The following is a 23,677-nucleotide window of genomic DNA, read 5'->3' as shown; positions in this document are numbered from 1 at the left end:
TATGATTTTCTTTCATCATTTTCAGTCACTGTAACATTTTGAACTGATTTCTGATTTCTACATCTGTTCACCAATGAATGCATGTCATTGGTCCACACTGTGTATAAGACAACCAACAGTTATGAATTAAAATAAATCATTTTGAAATTTAAAACCTTTAGAAGACACTATATTATTTCCAATCAATTTGTGAGTGATAAATTGGTCATAGTGATACCCTGACTGTAATTAAATGATGGATTTAGCCACCATGCTGTCATGCATGGTTTTGGCCGCCATCATGTCAGTTTTTAAAACAAGAGCCTATTTTTAGATGATAACTTGAAGTCTAAGGCTACGTTCACACTGCAGGCGAAAGCGCATGAAATCCGACTTTTTTGACCCTATGCGACCCATATCCGATCATGTGTGAACAGTGTGAATGACACAAATCCGATATTTTCAAATCCGATCTGGGTCACTTTCGTATGTGGTGCTGAATCCAATACATATCTGATGTTTTAGAAAGCGACTGCTGTTTGAACGGTCATGTCGCATTAAATCCGTCTTTTTTACGTCACTGACACAAGACAGATGCCAATTATCAGCGCCGGACAAGACATTGTGAACGCTTCCTGGCCATCCCGTGTAGATGTCAGTGAAACTGTTGGGAAGACAACGTTGGAGAAACGTGAACATTTTATTTGTACTGTATAATCTGCAGATTCTGACAGAAATCTGCAACTATCCTTTGAAACACCGCTCCTCTCTAAAACAGCAATTAGGATAATTATTAGGCCATATGTAATTAACAAAATAACTTTATAATTTAAAGCAAAATTGGGAAACGTAAAGTCCGAAGTCTTTATATTAAGGCCATCAGTCAAATAATACTGTTCGGTCTGGATCTAAACAGAGCGCGTTGTGTGTGACGTCTTCTTTTGCACATGCGGGCCGCTTTGAGGGTTCACACTAGAGCGCGTTTGCTGTCACATTTTATCTGTAGTGTGAACAAGCAGACAAAAAAAGTCAGATTTGATCAAAAAAAATTGGAATTGAGCATTAAGACCTGCAGTGTGAACGTAGCCAAAGTTACAGTTAATCTCATGGTTAAAACTGTACATATGAATCTAAATCTATTTGTGGCACACAGTAAACATGTTTAATTCTGATCTAAAGTTGAACATTTAAACATTAGAGTTTTTTTGGGACTGACTCAATTTTGGAGCCAGCCTCCAGTGACCACTTGACACTCGTATCAATATATGTGAGTGTTTTTAAAAAGAGTATATTACGTCTGATTATAATAAGGAAGAGAAGTTCTATGAAAACACTGCTTTGTTTTAATGTCATCTTAGCATTTCTTTTTTAATTTGCACCTCACCTTTTCATCTTGACATACTCTGAAAAAAAGTGCCCATGCAAAGTTTTAGGTTATGTACAGAAACAGGAAATAAACCAGAATTCTAATATTAAATTACTTTCACGGAAATAAAGGGTGAAAACTAAAAACCTTTTGTTGCCTCTTCTTCCTTCTTGTATTTCTTTTTATTCTTCCACCATCTATCCACTTTTTCTCCCTCATCTAATTATTCATTGATGCTGTACAATGTTTTTTTTTCCTACTCACAGCGTTAAGAAGGTTTCCGGCCTGCAGCACCAGGTGGAGAACAGCATGGAGCTCCTCGCAACACATTAATTCTGGAGGACGGAGACAAAGTAAAAGAAATGATGTCTTCATTTGTGTCAGTACATAAAGGATAAACCAATGCAAAAGCATCACCTGCTGGAAATAACTGTGTAAAAAGAGAGTAAAGAGAAAAAAAACACAGGGGAAAGGAGGTGAATGTAAAACACAAAACCTGTGCAGTAAAGATACAGATAACATAAGCTCATGATGCTAAAATCTCAGTGGGTTTGCTGTATTATCACATGCAGTGTTAGCATGTGGAAGGTTAGTTAACAGTTCAGGCAGTTATCAAGTTCACACACACACTGCTAAAAATACTGAAGGTGTTGGTCTGTATTGGGTGGAGGGTGTAAACGAAGAGGAGAAGGCTTTACTGCAGGTATTTCTGCACCAACGACAAAGTGATATTCAGTCCAGATTTATTGCGTTTTATTTCTTTTCATTTTTTTTATTATTATTTTAGGTAAAAAATATTCCAGAGTGTCATACACAGATCTCTTTTCTTTCTTTATTTTTTTTACAACTTCTGAATCAAACGGCTCACTCCTTCACATAAAGGTGAAAGTACTGATTCTGAGACATTGTGACACAACTGAAGCATTAAAAAGCTAAATCTGTGAAAGTGTTTCTAGAAGCTTCTTGGTTATACCTCTGCGCGGTGATTCTGAAGCTAAATGAATCCTCTGACATCGATGTCATCACTGATGACGACCCCAAACCGAACCTCATGTTTGGAGTCAAGCAAAATAACTTTTCTGTTGGTTTTTAATGTTTTTGATGGATGTGAGTCGGTGTGATTTCTTTGTTGTTTGTTCATTGCCGAGACACAGAGATAGGGTTCATCAGCAGTAATGAGCTGCATCTCAGAGTGTAACTATAAACATGCTTTATGCAACTTTAAACACTTATTATTTATTGTATATTTGACCAAACTCCACTTTACCTCAGTGCCCTGATCACAGTGTCAGGAGTCAAACGTTACTTTTTTCTTTAAATGTAAAATTAATTTTAAAAAGTTGATGAGTTTGCTCTAAAAACTTTTACAGCTCCACCACCATTGTTGGTGTTCATGCCATTCTCTCAGTCATTTCAGTTCATACAACAGAGATAGAAGCAGTCTGGCCACACAAACTCTACCTGCCTCCTGCAGCACATTTGCTTGTGGTAAGGAATACAACATTGTAACACACTCAGTGTTGGTTCTGGTCGTTCTCTGCTCTGCGTTGACACTGAGACAATAAGTAAGAGAAGAGAAACCAGAGCTGGGGCCTGTGTGAGCTCCCAACAGCGGCTGCACACAGAGAGCAGCTCATCCGTGTACCGATGATGCTGCGAGCGTGTTACCTTTGATGGCGGCGCGAAGGATCTTAATGTCCCGTTTCATGGCCTCGCACGCTGCCGGAAAATCCTCCTTTAAGAGCATGGATTCAATGCGGACTGTGTAACTGCAGACCGAGAGAGAGAGAGGTGAAAATGAATTGATTAATGCATTTTTATTTTGCGTCCAAGCTGGTACACATCACTAAATACAGCTAATGCTACTACTTTACATACTCTCGTAGTAACTGTATACCAGCAGCTGGCAATTGGTTTGAACTGTGGGACTATTTTTAGCGTATCTCATTAAGGAGATGTTGTTATTGGTTTGTGGCGGAGCTGCAGGCATGTAATTGATTCAGCTTGATGTTTTTGAAATGATCTGAAGGCAGATGCCACATTACCAGCGCTCCAGCAGCAGCTACTTACTAACATTTGTTTGTTTTGTTGAGCACAAATTGATGCATTAACAGTTATGATTCCTGAGTCAATGTGAGTCAGCTCTGTTAACTGTCACAAGGTCCTGTTTAGTGATACAAAAACATTTTTTCCCCACTTAGAGCTAGAGCTGGTACACAGACCACTTTTACCCAACACTGTTTCACACCAGTGCATCATGTTTTCAATGTATAAAGTCAAAGTAACCACTGTGCAGCCAGTAAAAGTATTTATGTTTAATGTTGTAAGTTGTTAAGAAAAATAATTATTTTTTAATGTGTATCTGCTCATTAGATTGTTTTATGTACTTTAATAATGAAGGCTTGTAGAGCAAGGCCACTTTTGACAAACTAAGTGCTCAGCCAGACTGAAAAACAGGAAGTTTTAGTGCACAGGCATATTAATAGATAAAGACACAGAAAAGAGGAACTTTCCATATAAGCAATGTTTGAAACTGTGTGTGACGTCTGAAGTACAGAAATAACACCATATAAGACACATGTGGAGCTAAAAATGTTAGAGCTCTTGCATCTGGCGTTTGAGCTGTGCAGGGGTCTCTCTCTTCCGGAAGATGACTGAATAAAAAGAAATATAAATGTTTTAACACACTATGAGTCAGTTTTCTCTGTTCTTGTTATCACGGGGACAAAAGAATCGGGGTTTAATATTTGGTGTTTCCGCCCGGTTCGCCATGCAACAGAGAGAACAAATGTGGCCGAAGGTTGGATCTGATATGAGGCGAACAGAAGACCGGTCTAAAAAGATTTAAAGGTAGGCACAAACCTGTTCAATAAGCAAATTTGTGCAAAGTAAAGTACTACAAAAATGTACTTTTTTGGTGCAGTATTTCAGTGAATGCAACGGTGAAACTGTACAGACAGTGGAAGTATTTTCAGTGTAAAACTGTTTCACCACATTGACATGGATCTTGCATGAATATCTGAAACTTGCAGTGAAAGTTGAACGCAGCATAAAACTGAATAACTGAGTAAAAGTTCAGCGCTCACCTGGGCACCTGAATCAGCCGGTACATGAAGGAATCAGCCAATGAGAGCTGAGAGACTTCGCCGCGGTGTGCCTTCAGTTTCTTCACCTTCATGAGTGCAAAAAGATGGATCAGATAAATAAAAATAAAAAAAACACATCAATGTGCGTGTGTGTGTGTGTGCGTGTGTGTGTGTGTGTGTCACCTCTTCAGACTCTGGAAGCAGTTTCAGCATTTCTCTCAGACGCTCCACCCCAAAAGCCTCACTGTTGCCATGGCAGATTTCATCTACTATGGTCTCATTGGACCTGGAGGAAGAAGATGTTTAAATTTAGTGTGAGAAGCGATATAAAAAGCAAACACAACACTCATTGTGCTGAAATTAAGAATTAAAATGGCATCAAAATAACATTACACTAAGCTGATCTGGGTTTCTCCCCCCCCACAGAGATTTAATTACCATCTGCACATGTACAGGGTACACTCAGTTCACTCGGTCAGGTTAAAATTAAAACAAAAAACAAAAAAAAATTTAAGACACAGTTTTATCACTTTGTGAACTCCAACCTTTTGCTTTTAAATGATCATTTCATTTTCAACATTGAAACAATGTTATATATTCATTCAGGAATTAGCCTGAGACGATATTTATAGTTATTTTTCTGTTGACTGGAAGCACCGTCCCTGTTACTTAAAGTAAAATAAAATGGAAAAAATAACTTCTTTAAGTAATTAACTTCAGTGCCGATACACATCCAGTTTATTTTAACCTACACAGTGGATAAAGAGAAACTAAAATAAATACTGTAATGCAAATTGTGTAACTTATTGTACTGTTGTTAGGAGATAGAAACTTTCTTGCACAGAGTTATTGTCTGCTGATAGAAAAGCAGCGTTAAAAGTACTTATACCCAAGTCTTGATGCATGCTTAATCATCCAGATAAGGAAATCCTGATGAGTGACAAAACTTTTCTCCACCTGGAAACGTTACGTCCGGATGAACAGAACTAACTTTTTGGGTACTTTTAGCTCGGTGTTAAAGCAGCTGCAAAACCTTCAGCTTAATTTGAAACTGAATGACAGAGTTTTTGTGGATATTGTACATCGTGAACATAAAATGATGCAATACAATCCAGATTCTTCTCTAATTGATTTCAGGTATAGTTGCTGTACATTCCTGCTCTCTGTCTCCCACATGCCTGTATGTCCCTCAGTGTGTTTGGTAAGCACTAAGTCTCAACATGGTGACCTGAATGATTCAGCACATTCATTCAATACATCCTCTAAGCTTAGCCAACTTACTCACCTTGTGGACACTTTTTACGTGACTTCCTGTCTCTATATTAAGCTGTGGTGACGATGTAAAATCCTCAGCGAGGTATAAATGTAAAAATGGTGAAGAAGGTTTAGATAAAGGAAGTTTTTTCATTCTTTGAACTACATTAAAGCTTCATGAATACGTATCTATGAACAATATAAATGCAGTAATTCTGTCAAGCAGCATTGCGGTGACCTTACCATGAATGGGTTACAAGACAGCAGGCCCCTGGGGAAAGAGATGCACAAGACCACCAACCCTCCTACAGAGGATTAAGACATCAGGCTCAAGGACACACAAACCACAACTGCGGTGCAGCCGAGCTGTTTTGTGTCTCTTTGGAGCAGCGCTGTGCTTTGATTTGAATGTAGGATATCACTTTCTTGCTGTTTTGTCCCATTTTGTATGCTTTTTTGTTCATTTTATGTCCCTTTGTAGCCACTTTATGCCTGTTCATCAACATTTTGCATCTCTTTATTTCTATTTAATCGCTCTTGTAGAGATTTTCATCTTTTTGTCATCAAATTATGTATGCTTGTAACAATTTTGCATTTCCTCGTATTCTCATTTCGTTTCCCTTCGTCACTGTTTTTTCTCTTCGTGATCAATTTTAGTTTCTCAGTCTTCATTTTGTATCTTTTCATGGCTAACATAAGTTGCCTTGTACCTATTTTGCATCTTTTTAACCATTTTACACCCCTTTATTGCCACTTTGCACCTCTTCATGCAAGTTAAGTTCACTTTCAGCCATTTGGCCTCCTTGTGACCATATTGTATCTCACAGCCATTTTATGCCCCTTTATCACAAGGTTACACCATTCTCATTTTTCTTCTTGCAGCCATCTCCTCAAGTGGTTTAATTCTTCTTATTGCTATTTTGCATCTCTCAGCCATTTCTGTCCAATTATCGCCATTTCGGAACTCTTTGTTGTCAGTTTAAATCTTTTTGTTAATAATAGTCAATAATCAATGACATTGTAGTTATTTTCTGTGACTTCTGTATCTCTTCATTATGAATTTAAATCTTTGTTTAGACAGTTTGTCATTTGTCAATTTAAGATCAGTTTATATCCATTAAGTTATTTTAAGGAGTTTGGAAAGAAAAGCGTCTGGACTTCTTTAAGTTTCCTTGAAGACGTTTCACCTCTCATCTGAGAAGCTTCTTTAGTTCTAAGAGCGGTGAAGGGTCCCGGATTTTAAGCCCTATAGGAGTTTCCCACCAAAGAGGGACAATGGACCCCTGATGATCCTCTACCTAATCACATGAGCCAAGGTGTGAAAACTGGTGTGGGTCACAATCAGCCAGGGTTTTGGGTGAGCTCATTGTGAAACCTGGCCCCACCCTATCATGTGATTTCCTGAGGTCAGATGACCCAGGATGTGAGTGGGCGTTAAGGCGTCTGGGAAGGGAACTCAAAACTGCATTATAGATGGCAGACAGTTGGTGTCGTAAACCACCGCCTCTGTTCAACAATGATCGCTCACAGTGGACATAAATGAATTCTTTCACTCCTCTTTCAAACAGTCTTCTCTGTCCAAAATGTGAACATTGATATCCTCGAGATAGTGACCTTTATCCTTTAGGTGCAGATGGACAGACAATAGAAGCTTCTCGGATGAGAGGTAAAAAAAAAAACTTCAACTAAGCTTAAGTCCAGACACTTTTTTTAAGCTCCTTAGACTACGATGACCCAGATGACTGAGAACCTTCACATTCCATTAAGTTATTATTTTACATCTCTTTTTTTGGTCAACTTGAATTCGATTGTTGTCATTTTGCTCGCTTCATCTCTTGCGTCCCTTGTTGTATTATCGCCGTATACGTCAGTCTTTTCCTCTAATCTGACATATGGTCACATGTCTGTAGGGTGTATTCAATCAAGTATAACCTGCCCACATCATCACATTTGTTTATTCAACACTTCAGGATGATGGTGAGGAAACACACTACAATACAGCATTGCTTTGTGACACTCCATCAGCTAATAAAATTCCCATCTCCGTCTGACAGTCATTTTGTCATAGTCATGCTGTGTCATACCCACATCATTCTCAACAAACACCGACATGACAACACTGTCTGGATTTAGCATTCCTGTTCATGACTTTCCTTTTCTTCTTTTCTCTGGGAATCAAATCCGTGACCTTTAAAGTGAAAGCTTGCCTATCATAATTTAATCCACTTGACATAACTTTCAGTCAGAAATTATCAGTCCGATGCTCTGATGCTTCTTATCATGGAATTCAAACAGAGGCAGCAATGAACAACCAAATACATAAAAACACATTTTGTCTTTGTCTCTATGTTTTCGTGTTGGGTTAAAGAACTGTGTGTGTGTGTGTGTGTGTGTGTGTGTGTGTGTGTGTGTGTGTGTGTGTGTGTGTGATCATGCTCAAGATCAAGTGAAATTATTTACCTCTTGAACTGTTTGAGAAAAATTGCAATGTTCATCCCTCGCTTAGCGTCTAGGATGGAAACCTGAGTGTGTGAGAGAGAGAGAGTCAATCTGAGGTCAAAGCCCTGGTGGAAACTGTCACACACATTTCACTCCATCTCCCATGCCTTCAACAAACAGCAGCACACGCAGCCCTGCATCAAAAACACACCTCCTGTTTGGTCTCTCTAAATGAGCTGCTGGTTTTCCCTCCCCTGGCGGGCGTTGCCAGGGTTTTTGATTGACCGTCATGCTGGCCGAACAGCTCTTCGACAGTCTGAGCGTCAATCTCATATTTCTGCTTCACTTGGCCTTGAGTCCATAGGTTGAGCCGTCCCTTTACCTGAGAGACAGATTTTAGTAATGTAATAGCCGTTTTATGAAAGTGCTCGATTTCTCTTTGGACTCAAGCGTTTTCAGAGAGGTGCTTAGTCATGCTTGAGTCATCATTTACGTTTGCCATTAAGCAAAACAATGTAATATATATTAAAAATATATATGTTAAAACAATGTGCTAAGACAAATGTAAAGCAGGAACTCTACCTGCTCCTCTGGAATCGTTTTCCAGAAAAAACTCCTCACCCTCCTTTTCTTCTTCAGCCCACCAGTGGGGTGTCCAAGCTCTGGTGGCAAAGGCAGTAGGGGAGGAGGAGGTGGGGGAGGTGGTGGAGGAATGTCAGGTGATTTCATCTGGTTATCTTCTATGTCAGCATACCTCGATGGAGGACGAGGAGGAGAAGGGAGAGACATTGTCACGGTAACAGCTACATCCTCTTGTTGGACAGAGAAATCTTGGCTCCCATTGGCCTGCGAGACGCTGCCCATCACATGCATCCCTGCTGCTGATGGGGCAGTCGAGGACAGGGGAGATGGTGGGTTTGGAGGCAGACTGTAAGATCAGTGGGCCGATTAACTGACCATTGTGAAGGGTATAGTTACAAGGATAAAGATGGGTCATCGCATTTGCAACATCGGATGACACCAAGGTCAGGTTACGAGATCTAAAGATGCTGGTAAGCAAAAGAAAGGAGAAAATTAATGTTAGCTGATTCTCTCACTTAAAGCTAAGCTTGTTATTAAATCTATCTAAATATACAAAATCTTTTTGACCCATAGGGAGAACCAGAAACAAATTTTGAGTTTACAGTAGAAAACATATTTTACAGATGCAGCAGTTCCAGTTCCACGTTTGTTAGAGAAATGCAGTTCATTGCCCATCCACCAACGGCCATTTGAAGATGGCATTACATTTTTCAACCTTACAGTACCAATAGACATGTCCACTTCTGGCTCCAACTAAATCTCATGGTAGCAGCCGACGTGCTAACAACTGGTGAGACTTCAAAATTCAAATCAAAAAAACAAATCCAAAGCCAGGTGGGGATATCAAATGATTATATTTATTCTATGGGAAAAACTTCAATAACTCATCAAGTTATTGCAAAAGAACAAAGTAAAGAGACCGGCCAATAACCCTCTGGCAAAAATATGTATTCCCCAGCTGTTTGGCTAATGGTTGCTGAAAGGTGCTTTCGACTCGACTCTCAGAGGATTGCTGCAGTGGCATTTTTTATGCATTGGAAGACGATGACTTGTCTGGAATTACTCACCAACTATTTACCAAACAGCAAAAAATAAATAAAACAGAAACAGAGTGGTTTTCAAAGTAGAGGTTGGCAAGCATTTGCAGACAAGTTAGCAACTTGTATTGGCTTTTGACTAAAGCAATGACAGGTATGTGTCTGTGAAGGTTCTCAGTCATCCAGGTCATCGTAGTAAAAGGAGCTTGCAAAGAAAAGCGTCTGGACCTTCTTTAAGTTACTTGAAGACGTTTCACCTCTCATCCGAGAAGCTTCTTCAGTTCTAAGGTCAAATGGTGGAGGATTAGATATGTATGTATGTAGGTATGACGATTAGAGGATCATCAGGGGGTCCTTTTGTCCCTCTGTGGGGGGATACTCCCACTAGGTTTATATCTGGGACTCTCCACCATTTGACCTTAGAACTGAAGAAGCTTCTCGGATGAGAGGTGAAACGTCTTCAAGTAACTTAAAGAAGTCCAGACGCTTTTCTTTGCAAGCTCCTTTGACCCCAGTGACAGGTATGTTTTTGGTGCTTTACGACTGAATGAAACAAGTGACAACCAGCAAGCTCTAACAACCACTCGCTACCACTGAAGGAGACACTAGCTGTTCTCTGGGTCTGTGTTTCTGAAGCTACCGTTTCTTGACCTTTGACAATTTTTTTGCACTTCTTCCTTTTTACAATAATCTCAGCTGATGTTCTCTTTCCTGTTCATGATAACTTTTCAAATAAACCAGTGTTTGACCTCCATGTAGTGCCAATGTGATAGAGCTATGCCTGTTATTTTATATTTTCAAGGTCTGCCTGTAGCTGAATTTCTATAATCTCTATAATTTCTATAATCTTTCTCTTTACATAGCCAAAGAGCTAAGCAAAAAGATACACACAGATAAACATTACCCACATTACACAATCAACTCCAAGTCCAATATAAGGTTTTTTAACTCTCCACCAACTGTTGAAGGAAATATCTGAAATTTTAGGATGCATGTCGACTATAAGAAAATTACTTTTTTCTTTGTATTGGGTAATTAAGACAGAAAACCGCTGAGAGCATTTTTATATTTGGTATGACAATAATCGACAAACAGTGTCACTGTGATAGAACTAATAGGAATCATAGGAGAAATCGTGTTCACTGGAATGCAAAATGTAAAAAGCTGCTGCAGAGAGAAAAATGAGCATGTTGGTCTCATACTGACATTCATCTGTATTATTCATACTGTGGGTGTGCGAGTATATTTACATGAAAAGCAATTAAACATTTATAAAGTTAAACATTTGCTTTTGAGTCATGTATGTGTGTCTACCGTTTTTGTGCAAGCCTTCTTCCTCCATTGAAACCTGTTGTGTTTGTTTTTCAAACAATTAAACACCTCCAGCAGTTCTCCTTCTCTTCTTAACCCTCTCAGGCTCAAATTAAACTTTTTGTTGCTAATGCACAACCAAGTCCTGCAGTGGTACTTCTGAGTAAAAAAAACTCATAAAATATGTATGTGGGGTAATCAGGTTGTTAGTTTTTAACCGTTGCAAATCGGCAACGCCTGCCTCGAGAGGGTTAACACACATTTCATTCCCTCTTCAAACATCACCAGGCTCACCTGGATGTCAAATCATCTGCTGTACAAAGGCACACTTAGAAAATGAATATTGAATGTATCGTGACCTATCTAATAAATGGATTTTCGTAGAGTCTGGTTCAGACATTGAAGTCCCCCAGAGGATGAATCCTGCTGGCTTTTGGGGTTTGAGTGACATAACTAAGGTTTGATGCTATATAAATAAAATTTAATTGAATGCGTTTTAGATATACACGCTCCTCAGAGGATGAATCTTCTTGACTTTTTTTTCCTCCCACTGCCTTTTATTCCTAGGACCACCATGAACAGGATTATTCTTGTTTCAGTTGAACTAATGCTGTAGATGGATTGCTGTACAATCTGGCTTAGACGTTCATGTTCCCCAGAGGGTGAATCCTAATGACTGACTTGATCTCTGATCTTTCCTCCAGCAGTATCTCCCCCCTGGATTAACATTTGTGGTTTTGAGTGGAATATCTCTACAACTGTTAAATGGATAGCACTGAATATGGATGAGACATTCACATTCTCCAGCATATCAATCCTACTGATTTTATTAATTCTCTTTGTTTTTCTGTAGCACCACCATAATGTTGTCATGTGCTGCTTAACTATTAAACTTTGGTCCTCAACATGTCTACCATCATCGTGGGATTTATTGCAATCAAAACCACCAAAGTATCTCAGGATATGTTACTGGAAACGGATTGCTGTAAAATCGAATTCCTCTAAGGAGGATGAATCGTTTAGTTTAGATGATTGTCTAACTTTCCTAGCAATAAAATAAGATTGAAATTTTTGAATTTGAGTAAAATATCACAATTACTGAGTGGACCTCTCTCCAAAGCAGGAATCCCGCTAACTGTTCTGTTCACCTGATTATCATCACGGCACTGGACCTTTGTTGTTCTTTTACTGTAGAAGGATTGATGCAAAGCCTAGGTTTAGCATTCATTTAGACACTAAGGATCGAGCCCACATTTTCTTTTTTAATCCTCTATTGACATTTGTGGTTTTGAGTGAAATAACAGTTATTGAATAAACTACGGTGAATTCTGGTTTAGATGTTTATTCCTCTCAGGACTCAGTAGAAAACTTCATGGTTAATGTAACTCTTACTCACCATGATGAAGAACATTGTTAATTGCAGTTTTTCTAATAACAACTCCTTTGGCGTTTTTGACAGCCAGCGGCAGGAAACCCACGAATGAATTATTCAATACATACAAGATTCCCCAGTGTGAAGTTCTGGATACATGTCGACAGAGATACACACTTCCTGCTGTTGAATTAGAGATGAGTGTGTTACGTAAGTTAATCTCACATTGTTTTTCAGCCAAATTTCTTTAGTCATTTATGTTGATTGTGTGCAAATGTTTACAATTACTCAAAAGTGAGAAAAATATTTTCTTTAATCTCTATTTAATATTAAGTTATATTAAGGGATATATTAAGGGATTAAGGGATATTAAGTTAGTTGTTTGTTTTATTTGTTTTCTTAGAGCATATCTTGTATTTTAAAAACATTTATATTTTGATTATTATTTTATTAAAATTCATTTCACAAATGAAAATGTATTTATTAATCTTAATAAATTAAATCTAATAACATTTTATAAATGTAATAAAATCAAATAAATAAATGAAACCCACAAATGAACAAAAATTATTAAGAAACTAATGTTTCTGTGAGCAGCAAACTTTCCAGTAAAAACGTGATGTGCTGGCTTTGCTTTACTTATTTGGTGTCGTTAGTGTTTTTCAGTTGTAGACGCATGAGGGTTTGAGTCGGCATGCATGGCTGTGGCAACTAGTCATAGTATTGCTGATTGTCATGGTAACACAAACAATGACAGTTTGTATACTTGGCAGAGAACACATTTAGGTCACGATGTGCACGTGTGTTAAAACTACACATACATTATCCTTTTCTCCTGAACACCCTGAGATCTGTTTTTTCTCTCTCGCATCTCTTCATCCTCAAAGGACCACAAACAAAACTTTCTTTAAACAGTTTCAGGCAGTTGATTTAAAATGTTAGTAATGATGATGTCCAAACACGTAACTCAAAATGCAAAAATGCCAAAGTGTTGACCTGGTTCTCATGAAGGTTTCTAATTGGACAATGGGGTTGTGCGGTAGAGGAGGAGCCACAAAAGTACAAACAAGAATGGCCACACTCACACAAATCAACAAAAATAAGAGCAGAACAGCTCCAGAGATAAAGAAAGCGCGGAAAAAACACAAAATGTAAATGGATGACAACGAAACAAAAACATGACTTTAACGTGGCATTAAAAAGCCATAAAGACCAACTGCAGTAACAAGAACAGGAAACTACCAACAGGAAATATAGCAACATGCAAAGAACTACAACAGTCCACAAAAAAGCTACAAACAGATGCAAAATGACCAAAAAACCCAAAATGTTTAACAATGATACAGAAAACATTAACAAATAGACACAAAAAGCAATAAATGAACACAAACTACCCAAAAGGTAGCAGAAAAAATTCACAAAAAAATAAAAGTCACAGAAACAAAGTGACTTAAAGACCACAAAGCGTTAGCATAGCCCAACAAATAGTATAATACCTCAAAGACATGCACAAAAACAGCAATGCACAAAAAGAAGAAGATTCAGACAAATGGATAAAAAAAAAAAAACAGCCACAAGCTGATTTTAAAAAAATGAAAACAATGAAAACAAAAAAAAAATGCACATAAAGAAAAAAGACCCACAGCTGATCAAAACAACCACAAAGAGACACAAAATCACCCATAAAAAGTAAAATGTCAGAAATAAACAAACATAGGTCACCATGGCAGGTAACAATAGGTGACTGTGATACAAAAACATGCCGAAAAACAGCAATAACAATCCTCAAACAGCTACAAAAAAGAAAAACTAAATGTACAGAGACAAAGACATGGAAAAAGGCTGCTAAGAAACAAAAAAGACAAAACAGCCACAAAGAGACAAAAATTATCCACAGATATATTTTTAAAAAACAAATAAACAAAAGAGACATAAAATAGCAACAAGGTGACAATATAACTGAAAATAAACAAAAACAGCAACAAAGTAATCAAATAAATCCCCCCCAAAAAACCCAAAATATTAATAACAACAATAAACAATAAAATGCAAAAAGAGAAACAAATCACTCACAAAATGAAACAAACTGAAAAATGTAAATTTAAAAGAACACAAAACGAGCCAAAAATAAATCCAGGAACAAAAAATAAATAAATAAACAAGAAGATTAAAAAGTTGTGCAGGAGGTGATCTGAGTGATGAAAGCATTGCCCAATTTACATTTAGTGTCTAAATGTTTTATATACAAATTTATTTGAATAAAAATCACAAGTGTGAACCCCATCGTGGCACTGGAGAAAGGTCAGTATGGGGCTCATCCTCTGGGGAACATGAACCTGAGTCAGCCTGTGTAATGGTTATTTAATAATGGCTATAAAAAGCCTTACTTTAAATCCGCACCAATGGCCCCAGGTGCTATCGAAAGCTGGGAGATCCACTGCGTGAGTGAAGCGCACTCATTCAGAAAACCCTTCTAGTGGCTGCACGCTCCTTCTTAGTTTGCCATTCTCGGCTGACCCACTTATGATCTTTCCATACATCCAGCTCTAGCATTTGCTCCAGATTCCAGTAGAGTCGGCTTGACCTCAATACCGAAGCAGAGAGAGAGAGCTCGGCTCAGACAAAGTGTGAATGAGTAACTGACAGAGACTCTGATCCACCATGAAAAATCTCTCCTCCTCCTTTTTTTCTTCATCTAATGATTTCCCGACGAGTAACTCACTGCTTTGGTCACATCAGAGTACAGAGACGACATCTGAGTGAATAATAAGCAGAGAGCTGGTGGAACGGGGCGGTCTGGATGTGGCTAACAATTAACCTCACTGGTCACACACTGAAAACTTAAACTCATCATTTAAGCAGCAAAAGTCGTCCAGCTGGACTTTGTCTCAACTCGTAGTGTCAAACGTCTCCTGAAACAGCACCAGACTTCATTCACAATTTTGACAATTTTAGATTCAAGTGCAATATAAGAGTACTTGCGTCTGTATTTAAAGAGTCTAGTGTGGTCATGTTAGTGCCCGTGAGGCAAACATAGAGAACTGTATTTGCAATCTTGTGTGTACTATGAAGCTCGACACGGCCGCGCACAGCTGAGCACCACAACAGAGCTTCTCGCTAACCCAGACTTCCTGCACCAGGCTCTGAGCGTGCTCACAAAAGACGGGCCTGCCTTTCATGTGATGCATTATTTCTTCTTCTGGTCTAAATGGACTGATGAGCCACGCCTACTCCAGTCAAAGAAATCATCAGAGGGGAGGTGAAAGAGATCCACAAAGAACTACAGATAAAGTATATTGTATATGTCGTAGTACGTCTTTAAGCTCGTGAGTTTGTGTTTGTTCTTCCACTCTCAGAGCTGCTGTTTAATTCTGGCGTGGCAGCTGCATGAGAGCAGTGAAACTTTAAAGGCTGCTCAGTGTCACAGTCAAACAAAGGAGACGCAGAAATGTCTCTGGGAGCAAACTCCCGGCCTCCTTCATTGCCCACGAGTTTAATTGTTATTCTCTATGATATGCTGAGGTATCCCTACTGTCCCTTTCTGTGATCCAACAGACTTTGATTAAACAACATTCATAATTTGGGGGGTTTTAGAACATTTAAGGATTTGAGGATCTTTTCTCCAATCGTTGAACTGAGTTTGTGCTAAGCCCTTAGATAGATGCATCTATCTATTTAATAAAGGCTGCTTAAAACGCAATAGTGCAAGTTGCCATGAAGAAAATGTTCAACATGTGTAGAATCAGGAAGAAGAGCAGCATAAATGTGTTTGCGTTTACTCGTTAGACCACTAAACACTTGTTGAGTGCAGTGGTGTTGGAGCCGACATTAAAGGCACCTCAACTCGCTCTTCTCGTTTTAAAGTCTGGGATCTGAAAATGGATTTGCTGACAGCTGTTGGCCTGCCGCTGTGCCTACGCATGGGGGGTCTTTGAGAATATTAAAAGACTGCAGTTTATACTTGAAGTGAGGTAATAAAACACTAAATGACTTCTGTAATAACTCATCATCATAACAGTTCCCGCTATGACTTCTGAATGAGAGTCACTGACTTACATTGGAAAAGATATGCAGGCAAGCTGGGAGGCCTAAACGGCAGTGCAAGTCTACGGTAAAACACGGATACACAAAGACACACAAAAGTTCCCACAAACCTGTCTGCAAAATAATGCAGTGACAAATATTTACACAAATTCATCTGACCTCCCCTCTGTCACAGAACAGATGAACAAAAGAAAGAGAGCATGCAAACATTTAACTGAACAAATAACATGAACTAAAATGCTCAGACACACACACACGCGCACACACACAGTGCTGGTGGTGACTAATTCACAGTGACTCACGCCATTTAACGAGTTATTAATAGCCAGCAGATGATGACACCGAGATCATCAGGATGGACGCCAGAGCGTCACTGTCTCCAACATCCTTAGATTAAAATATCAAATTAAACTTTGTTGTCCGTCAGGTTCATGCAGCTGCGTTCAGATAACAGCCACACGCTGCACACTGAGCTGTTTAACTCACTGCAGCGACTGTAAACTTTATGAACATGTGAAAAGCTACACACCTTAAGTGTGTCTCTTATAAAGATAGCTCTCAAAACCACTGCTCGCTGGATACAGTCAGCAGTCATGTTAATGCATCCATCCATTCTCTTCCACTTATCCAATCCTAGATTTTAGCTTTTCCACAGATACTAACTGGAAGTACAGTTGTACTGATATATTGTTTACTTTTTTTAAGGTTAGCCTAACTTTAATGAACGTTTCGGTGTTGATACATATAATTGCATTTGTAGAAAATTCCTTTGTTTTCCATCCATGCATTCACCCGCTTATCCTTATCAGAGCCTATCCCAGCTATAGGGCAAGAGGCAGGGTACACTCTGGACAGGTGGCTATTCTGTTGCAGGGCTAACACAGAGAGACACAACCATTCACACTCACATTCACACCTATGGGTAAATTAGAATCGCCAATTAACCTAACTTGACTAACGACATGTCTTTGGAGTCTGGGAGGAAGCCGGCGTACTCGGAGAGAACCCACGCTAACACGGTGACAACCTGTAAACTCCACACAGAAAGAGCCCAGGACCTTCTTTCTGTGGGGTGCTGACCACAGAGCAAGCAGTGCTAACCACTGCTCCGCCGTGCTAACCACTGCTCCGCCGTCCCAGTCATACTAGCTTGGGGAACAGTGGTTAGCACTGTTGCTGTAACAGTGTTAGCTTAACACAGTCATGCTAAGCCCTTATGTTTCAGGGTGAAGTAGTGAAAACATCCTCTAGTTGTTCTAATAAACAGCAGAGAAGCAAACCAACTAAGTGTCCTGTGTGGTTATAGGGGGAGGAAGTCGATCTGGATCGATGGACACACAAATTAATAACCTTAAACATGGCAAATGTGTGTGACTGATGAAGGACAGAACATTTCCAACTCTGTCAAACTGGATAAGAGTTTAAGGCCAGTAAATGTGCAGGGATGTAGTTCCAGTCTGACACAGATCTCAGAAAAAAGGCAGATGAGACTTTAATATCAGGAGTTATTTTGTTCCAAAACGCAAAGGTTTTTTTGTTTTTTCAGCTATTCTGTGGAAAAAATATCTCACTGACATCTTAATGTGAAGTGTTTGTGAGAATGGACAAAATAAGTGCTGGTTTGCTGAAGGAATCGTGACAAATGAGGCGCTCTAATCCCCCGGTGGTTTGACACCGAGGCTGAGCTCAGAGAGTTTCCAATAAAGCCGAATGTCTGCACATGAAAATCTGCACGTCTGCCTGAGTTTCTGCAGGTGATGCATTTATAGAGGCCATCTCTTCTGGTTTCACTCCACGTTTTGCTCGACAAGTGGATCATAGCACCATCACGGATGACTTTTTCCCCACATTTTCACCTTCATGCAATTGTTCAATAATGCAATTTACTGTACACCTGCCTGTTTATGTTATGCTAACCACGTTTAGCTTGGTGCTAATTCTGAATCCAGCAAGATCGTCTGATTTAACTTGATTTTATTGATATTTTTAATTAGATTATTGCATTATTTGTTATTTGTGCACAAACTGACAGCTTATGTATGCGTTTATTTATTTTTATTTTATTAGTAGTTGATGTTAACATTTTTTTTTAAATCACTAGCAAAAAAATGTTTGATCATCTCTGCTGTTGTGTCATTTTCAGGTGATTTAAAGACATAATGTTACAATTTTGTTTACCTACAAAACTCCTGATTTTACTGACAAATGATTAAAAAGCAGTTTTCACAATTATAGCCTTTCTAATTATAACATCTATAAAAAGTTAGCCTATATAATAGTACTCCAGTTGCTGTTCGCCATTTCAGATTTATACTGATTAACTAAATTCTTCCTCAGAGAAACTTTTATTGATGCCTCTGCAATTATTATTATTTTTTAAACACACCTTTAATGTGAAAATCGAGCAAATTGACTTGCTAAAAAACGCAATATAAATAGGTTTAATTTGTAGGCACAGAGTTGTTTCTGATTATTAAAGAAAGCCAAATTCCTCTCGGCTCTGCGTGCCTGTGGACTGAAGAAGCCGATGTAATGACAATCACAGAGATAAAAAAAGATAAAAAACATATTGAAATAATTACAGGCTGTTGGTACAGTGTGATGAGCAAGCTGACAGCATCATTGTGAAGCTGTTGCCACAGCTCTGAGGGCTAAATTAAACAGAAGATGGAGGGGAAACTGCTCCAGACTGTAACATGTGAGTCACAGCAGGCTTTAAATACATACGTTTTGTCCTCCCTCCTGTGATTTCTGTAGGTTTACAGGCTGGTTGTTGCTCAGCAGTCTGACAGATTAGCTCCCACACTTTCTCCAGCACTGACAGATCTAACGCCTCAGTTTGAGGATTACAGCAGCAGGTCGGCGTACTGCGCTGTCACACTAAATATATGAGGTTCAGGGTTGAAGAAGAGAATTTGAAGCCCTCCCGAAACCACCGAGTCCAAAAGTGTTGAGGAAGTGTTTCAGAAGTAGAAGAACAAACTGTCCAAGAATGTACTCGTAAAAATGAGCCATCATTTTTCACTGAAACCACTTTTAAATACTTGGACACTAACCATAAATCTATAATGATGCATGTATATATACACTTATATGATAACAAATTATAAATATAAATTCCCTTGATTTCCTTATATGTTGCGTTCCCGCCATCGTCGCCCTGCAAACACAATGCTACTCTCTCTTTAGAAATAAAGTCCTCAAACATCACAGACACATCGCTGCTAGCATCCAATAAATAACCAAAAGTTTAACTAAAAAAGCATCCATAAATACGTAAACCATTCGAGAATCTGCAAAAGAATTACCAGTACATATAACACAGAAACCACCAACGTATTTTTAGAAATGATCACCCTTACTTGTCCAACATCCAATTAACAAGCTAATGGCATTACAACAGGAGAAGTGATCAGTTACTATAAAACAGGACACAAATGATTTCAGAGCGCGCAGCAGACCCGCCACAAAGACTCGCTCTTAGTCACCGTGGAAACCCCAGTAAAACCTGCTGATGAGCAGAAGGCCTCTGTCTCATTGAGCCAGGAAACAACAGTAAACACATGTGTTTGTATGGCTGTGAGGGGGGTGAAGAAGGACCCCCCACACTGATGAGTCTCAGAAAGGAATCTGAGCTGCTTTTAAAGAGCATTAGCATGAAAAACGCTCCACTTCTGGCTGTGGGTTGGAGCTCCGTTGTGCCAAAAACAAAAACAAAGCAATAGGAAAAAAATGCTTTAACAAAAGAGAATCTCTTTCACGGCTCTGCTGATGGGCTGATGGTTGCTTTCTTTATCTGAGGAAGAGCTTTACCGCTGTGTTTTACAGTCAGGGAGGGTCAAGCAAAGCAAAGAGCTGGCTGAGCATCCCTCGCCTCTGGGGTTACCGCGGCGACGGGGACATACGGTGACAAACAGAAACCCGTTTGTTAAATGTCACCCGGTGGTGTCGTCACCGGAGCTCCGGGCAGGTCAGGGGGTCAGGCAGAACGCATAACCCGCAGAGAGAGCAACGAGGCCTGGCCACAGTCTGCGGGGAGGCTCGGTCAGAGAACCAGCTGTTTGTCTGCTGGACACAAATTATCCAGATAAAAGGACAAGACAGGATGTAATGCACAGTGCTGTGAATTAAATCTATTGATTTGTTATGTTTGTGCATATTTTTTTACTTAAATATTTTAGATCATCACCTACCAACAGGTAAGTTTGGATCATTTTTCCCCCAATAAAGGAAATCATCATTTGTATTTACTACTCATTGTTGTTTAATATTAAAAAATGTTCAAGGCATATCAAATGTGCAAAAAGCGAAGAAATGAGAAGCTAACAAATCCTTTTTCACAGCCCTGCACCTTCACATTAATGATGTGTTTACAGTAATCACACAGAGGTTGGACAGGTTCTTAGAAATTCAAAGAAACTTTCTGACACATTTTAAAACTGCTTGGTGGTTTCAAGGGTGCAGATCTGACCATGAGACTGTGCTGAATCCAAAATAAATCAAAGCTGTAATCTGTGTGCACCGCTACGCAGCAAATTAAACGGAAGCATATTGAAACATATCTCCTAAAAAGACGAAGCTCGTTTATTAGAAGTGGTACCATTTCATTCAGACCACAATAAATACCAAAAGAAAAACAGACAATCTTACAAAATAAAAATAAACCTCCTATTTTGAATATTATAGAAGACTCAGTTTAGTGTAAAGCAAGGTCAAAAATCAGGTGGCACAAGTTGTTATATAACAAAAGATTAAATTCACAGATTTCTGAATGTAGTCTGGTTTACTGAAATCTTATAAAAAGTAGATAAACTAAAAGTAACATAGTCGTTTAAAAAAATAATTAAAGAAAACTAAAGACTTAAAAACTGATTTTTCTGTTTCATTTTTTGTATTAATATATAAATTGGAGAGGTTTTCTTTATATACCAGTGCTTGGTAGATGCATTGATGTGATAGGCAATGATTTAGAAGCAGCTATAAAAATGAACATTTCTGATATATATTTAAAACATGCGCTGCTGAGTTTGTCTATTTCCTCAGAGAAAACCATCGAATGAAGGACAGAAAAGGATCTGAAGGCATGTTCTAGACAATTAATCACACAAAAAACAGTTTAATGATTAATGAAAGCAGCCAGAGCCACAGCAGACTGCATTTCACTGTATTAAAGTGTGACAGCACTCATGGAAAAGCACCAACAAGCACCAATCTGTCACAGCAGCTATGACTCCAACAATGACTGCTTTGGATCTACTAGAAGTACTGAAGTAGGGCTAAAGTATTCTTGTATCCGAGCAATTTTGTCCTAAGAAACAGCAGCACTTTAACCTCACTGTCACTAAAGCACCATTATAGAAATATTATGGGACATAAGCACCACAAGTACACTGCAGAAAACACTCTAAATACTGCACCAATACCACAGCAAAGGCAGTATCTCTGTACAGTAGACCAACAATCAACTTATCAAGGATACTAAAAGCACAAACATAATAAATATTCCAGAAATCTCACTGCACAGCAGAATACCGGGAAACCCCAATAAAAGCTCAGTCCAAAGAATCTCACCAGCCACCGGTATACCTCGAAACCGGGGGTCGTTTTAGTTTATGGTCACAAGCAGCCCAGTTTAATGCTAAGGTGGGAGGATTAGATTTAATGAACCCTGCATTTCAAACACAGGATGAACAGCCTGAGGGGGGAAAGTTCCGTTTCAATAACAGGTCTGCATTTTTCCACATTTCATCAGCTGACTGAACAATGTCTCTGTGAAGGCACAGGACACCGTAACTGTGCAGGACTTTGACTTCCCTGTGAGGTAACATGTATTTTAATGGAAAGCTGCTATTCACACAGTTTTACACCTGCTCCAAATGATTGGTGTGAAGGTGTGAATATCAGATTAAAAACATTAATGTCAGTGTGAGTATCACATGAACCATGCCGAAACACTGTCAAGTTTGAACACCACTTAATTAATCATTATAGGAATATTACGCCGCTGGTTGTTTGTGTTGATCCAAGAATTTACAGAAATTTGCATGTAGTCTGGTTAGCGCAAAGCGCCCCCCTATTAAACAGCTCGTTAGTCTGTCAGATAACTTATATTCAGCTCTGAAGTTACATTTCTGGCAAACTAAAATCAATTTAGTTAGTTATAAACCAGCGGTTCGTTTTCTGTTAATATAACTCACCCCACTGCGCGTACTCAGCGGCGCTGCGGCTCCTATGCAAAAGCCCCGTTTAAAAAATGACCAAATATACAGCAAAGCGATGTCAACTGATCCCGGTCGCATCCACATGAAGCGTGCTGCTTGCAGCCAAGTTCTGGACTGACAGAGGCAGGGAGAGAGGAAAAAGGAGGTAGGAATCCCGAACGCTGCGCATGCGTGTTTACTCAGGTGAAAGGAAAAGCGCTGTCTCTGGTGCGCGTGTGTGTGCAGCTCAGATAAGCTCAAACAGCCCCTCCCTTGGCAAACAGTCAGGCTTCCCTTCTCATGGTTATGTTTATTTATGAAAAATAAATAAAAACACATCATATCAGTGTTAAGCAGCACACTGGGTGACAGCTTTTTTCAGTGAGTTCACCTTTGGTAGTTCATTACTACTTAAGGCTCATTTATACTGCCATATGACTGGATTTTCTGAATTTACCTGCTTTTATAGGGGGAGACTCTTAAGGTTACAAAACGTGTACAGATGTCTGTGGATAAATTAGAGTACCGTCATTTATTTGAAGAGTTTATGGTTTAAATCACTGCATTAAAGTCTCATTTAATAAGACATGACAATTATGAGAAAAATCCTCAGTTTCTTACAACCTTTGGATTTCTAGTTTCTTGGGGGCGTTTTGGGGTTAAGGGATTTTTTTCCTGACAATTTTCATCATGTTTTTATATAGAAGGTGTTATGACAGTAACATTTCTTCTAATTTCAAATGTGTAGAAATAAACTTCTGTGAGGGCTGATGAGGTCCTACCTCCACAAGCCACTCCGAACACAGCATCCACCCTTTTGCACCTCCTCGTAGCAGTCAGGAGCTATAATGATTATGCTTTATTGTCCCTTTTGACCCTAATAGTGACCATCATTTCCAAAGTAAACCCCATGTTAGATTCAACAACACTACAAATTAGTGACTGAGACCGTAAACTCCCTAAGAAAGTGTTTACTGAGGCGCCAAAGCAAAGAAGCTGAAGGCCTG

General features: G+C 39.0%; 1 protein-coding gene across 1 annotated transcript in view; it reads right to left on the bottom strand.

Moving 5' to 3' along the window:
* The window catches only part of LOC102776928 (uncharacterized), a 32,498-nt gene extending 9,631 nt beyond the window's left edge, over window positions 1-22,867 (bottom strand). Inside the window, exons 1-8 of the mRNA XM_087833557.1 lie at window positions 22,668-22,867; window positions 8,707-9,173; window positions 8,336-8,506; window positions 8,146-8,207; window positions 4,615-4,717; window positions 4,432-4,517; window positions 3,014-3,114; window positions 1,610-1,680 (exon numbers count right to left, since the gene is read on the bottom strand). Coding sequence (XP_087689683.1) covers window positions 1,610-1,680; window positions 3,014-3,114; window positions 4,432-4,517; window positions 4,615-4,717; window positions 8,146-8,207; window positions 8,336-8,506; window positions 8,707-8,997 — 885 coding nt within the window. The 5' untranslated portion in view covers window positions 8,998-9,173; window positions 22,668-22,867. The remainder of the gene's footprint in view (window positions 1-1,609; window positions 1,681-3,013; window positions 3,115-4,431; window positions 4,518-4,614; window positions 4,718-8,145; window positions 8,208-8,335; window positions 8,507-8,706; window positions 9,174-22,667) is intronic.
* Window positions 22,868-23,677: the final 810 nt, after the last annotated feature.

The sequence above is a fragment of the Neolamprologus brichardi genome, chromosome 3 (genome assembly GCF_056152115.1).
Source record: "Neolamprologus brichardi isolate AB-2024 chromosome 3, ASM5615211v1, whole genome shotgun sequence".
NCBI classification, from domain to species: Eukaryota; Metazoa; Chordata; class Actinopteri; order Cichliformes; family Cichlidae; genus Neolamprologus; species Neolamprologus brichardi.
The sequence above is the reverse complement of the archived record's forward strand: the minus strand, read 5'-3'. Positions and strand labels throughout refer to the sequence as shown.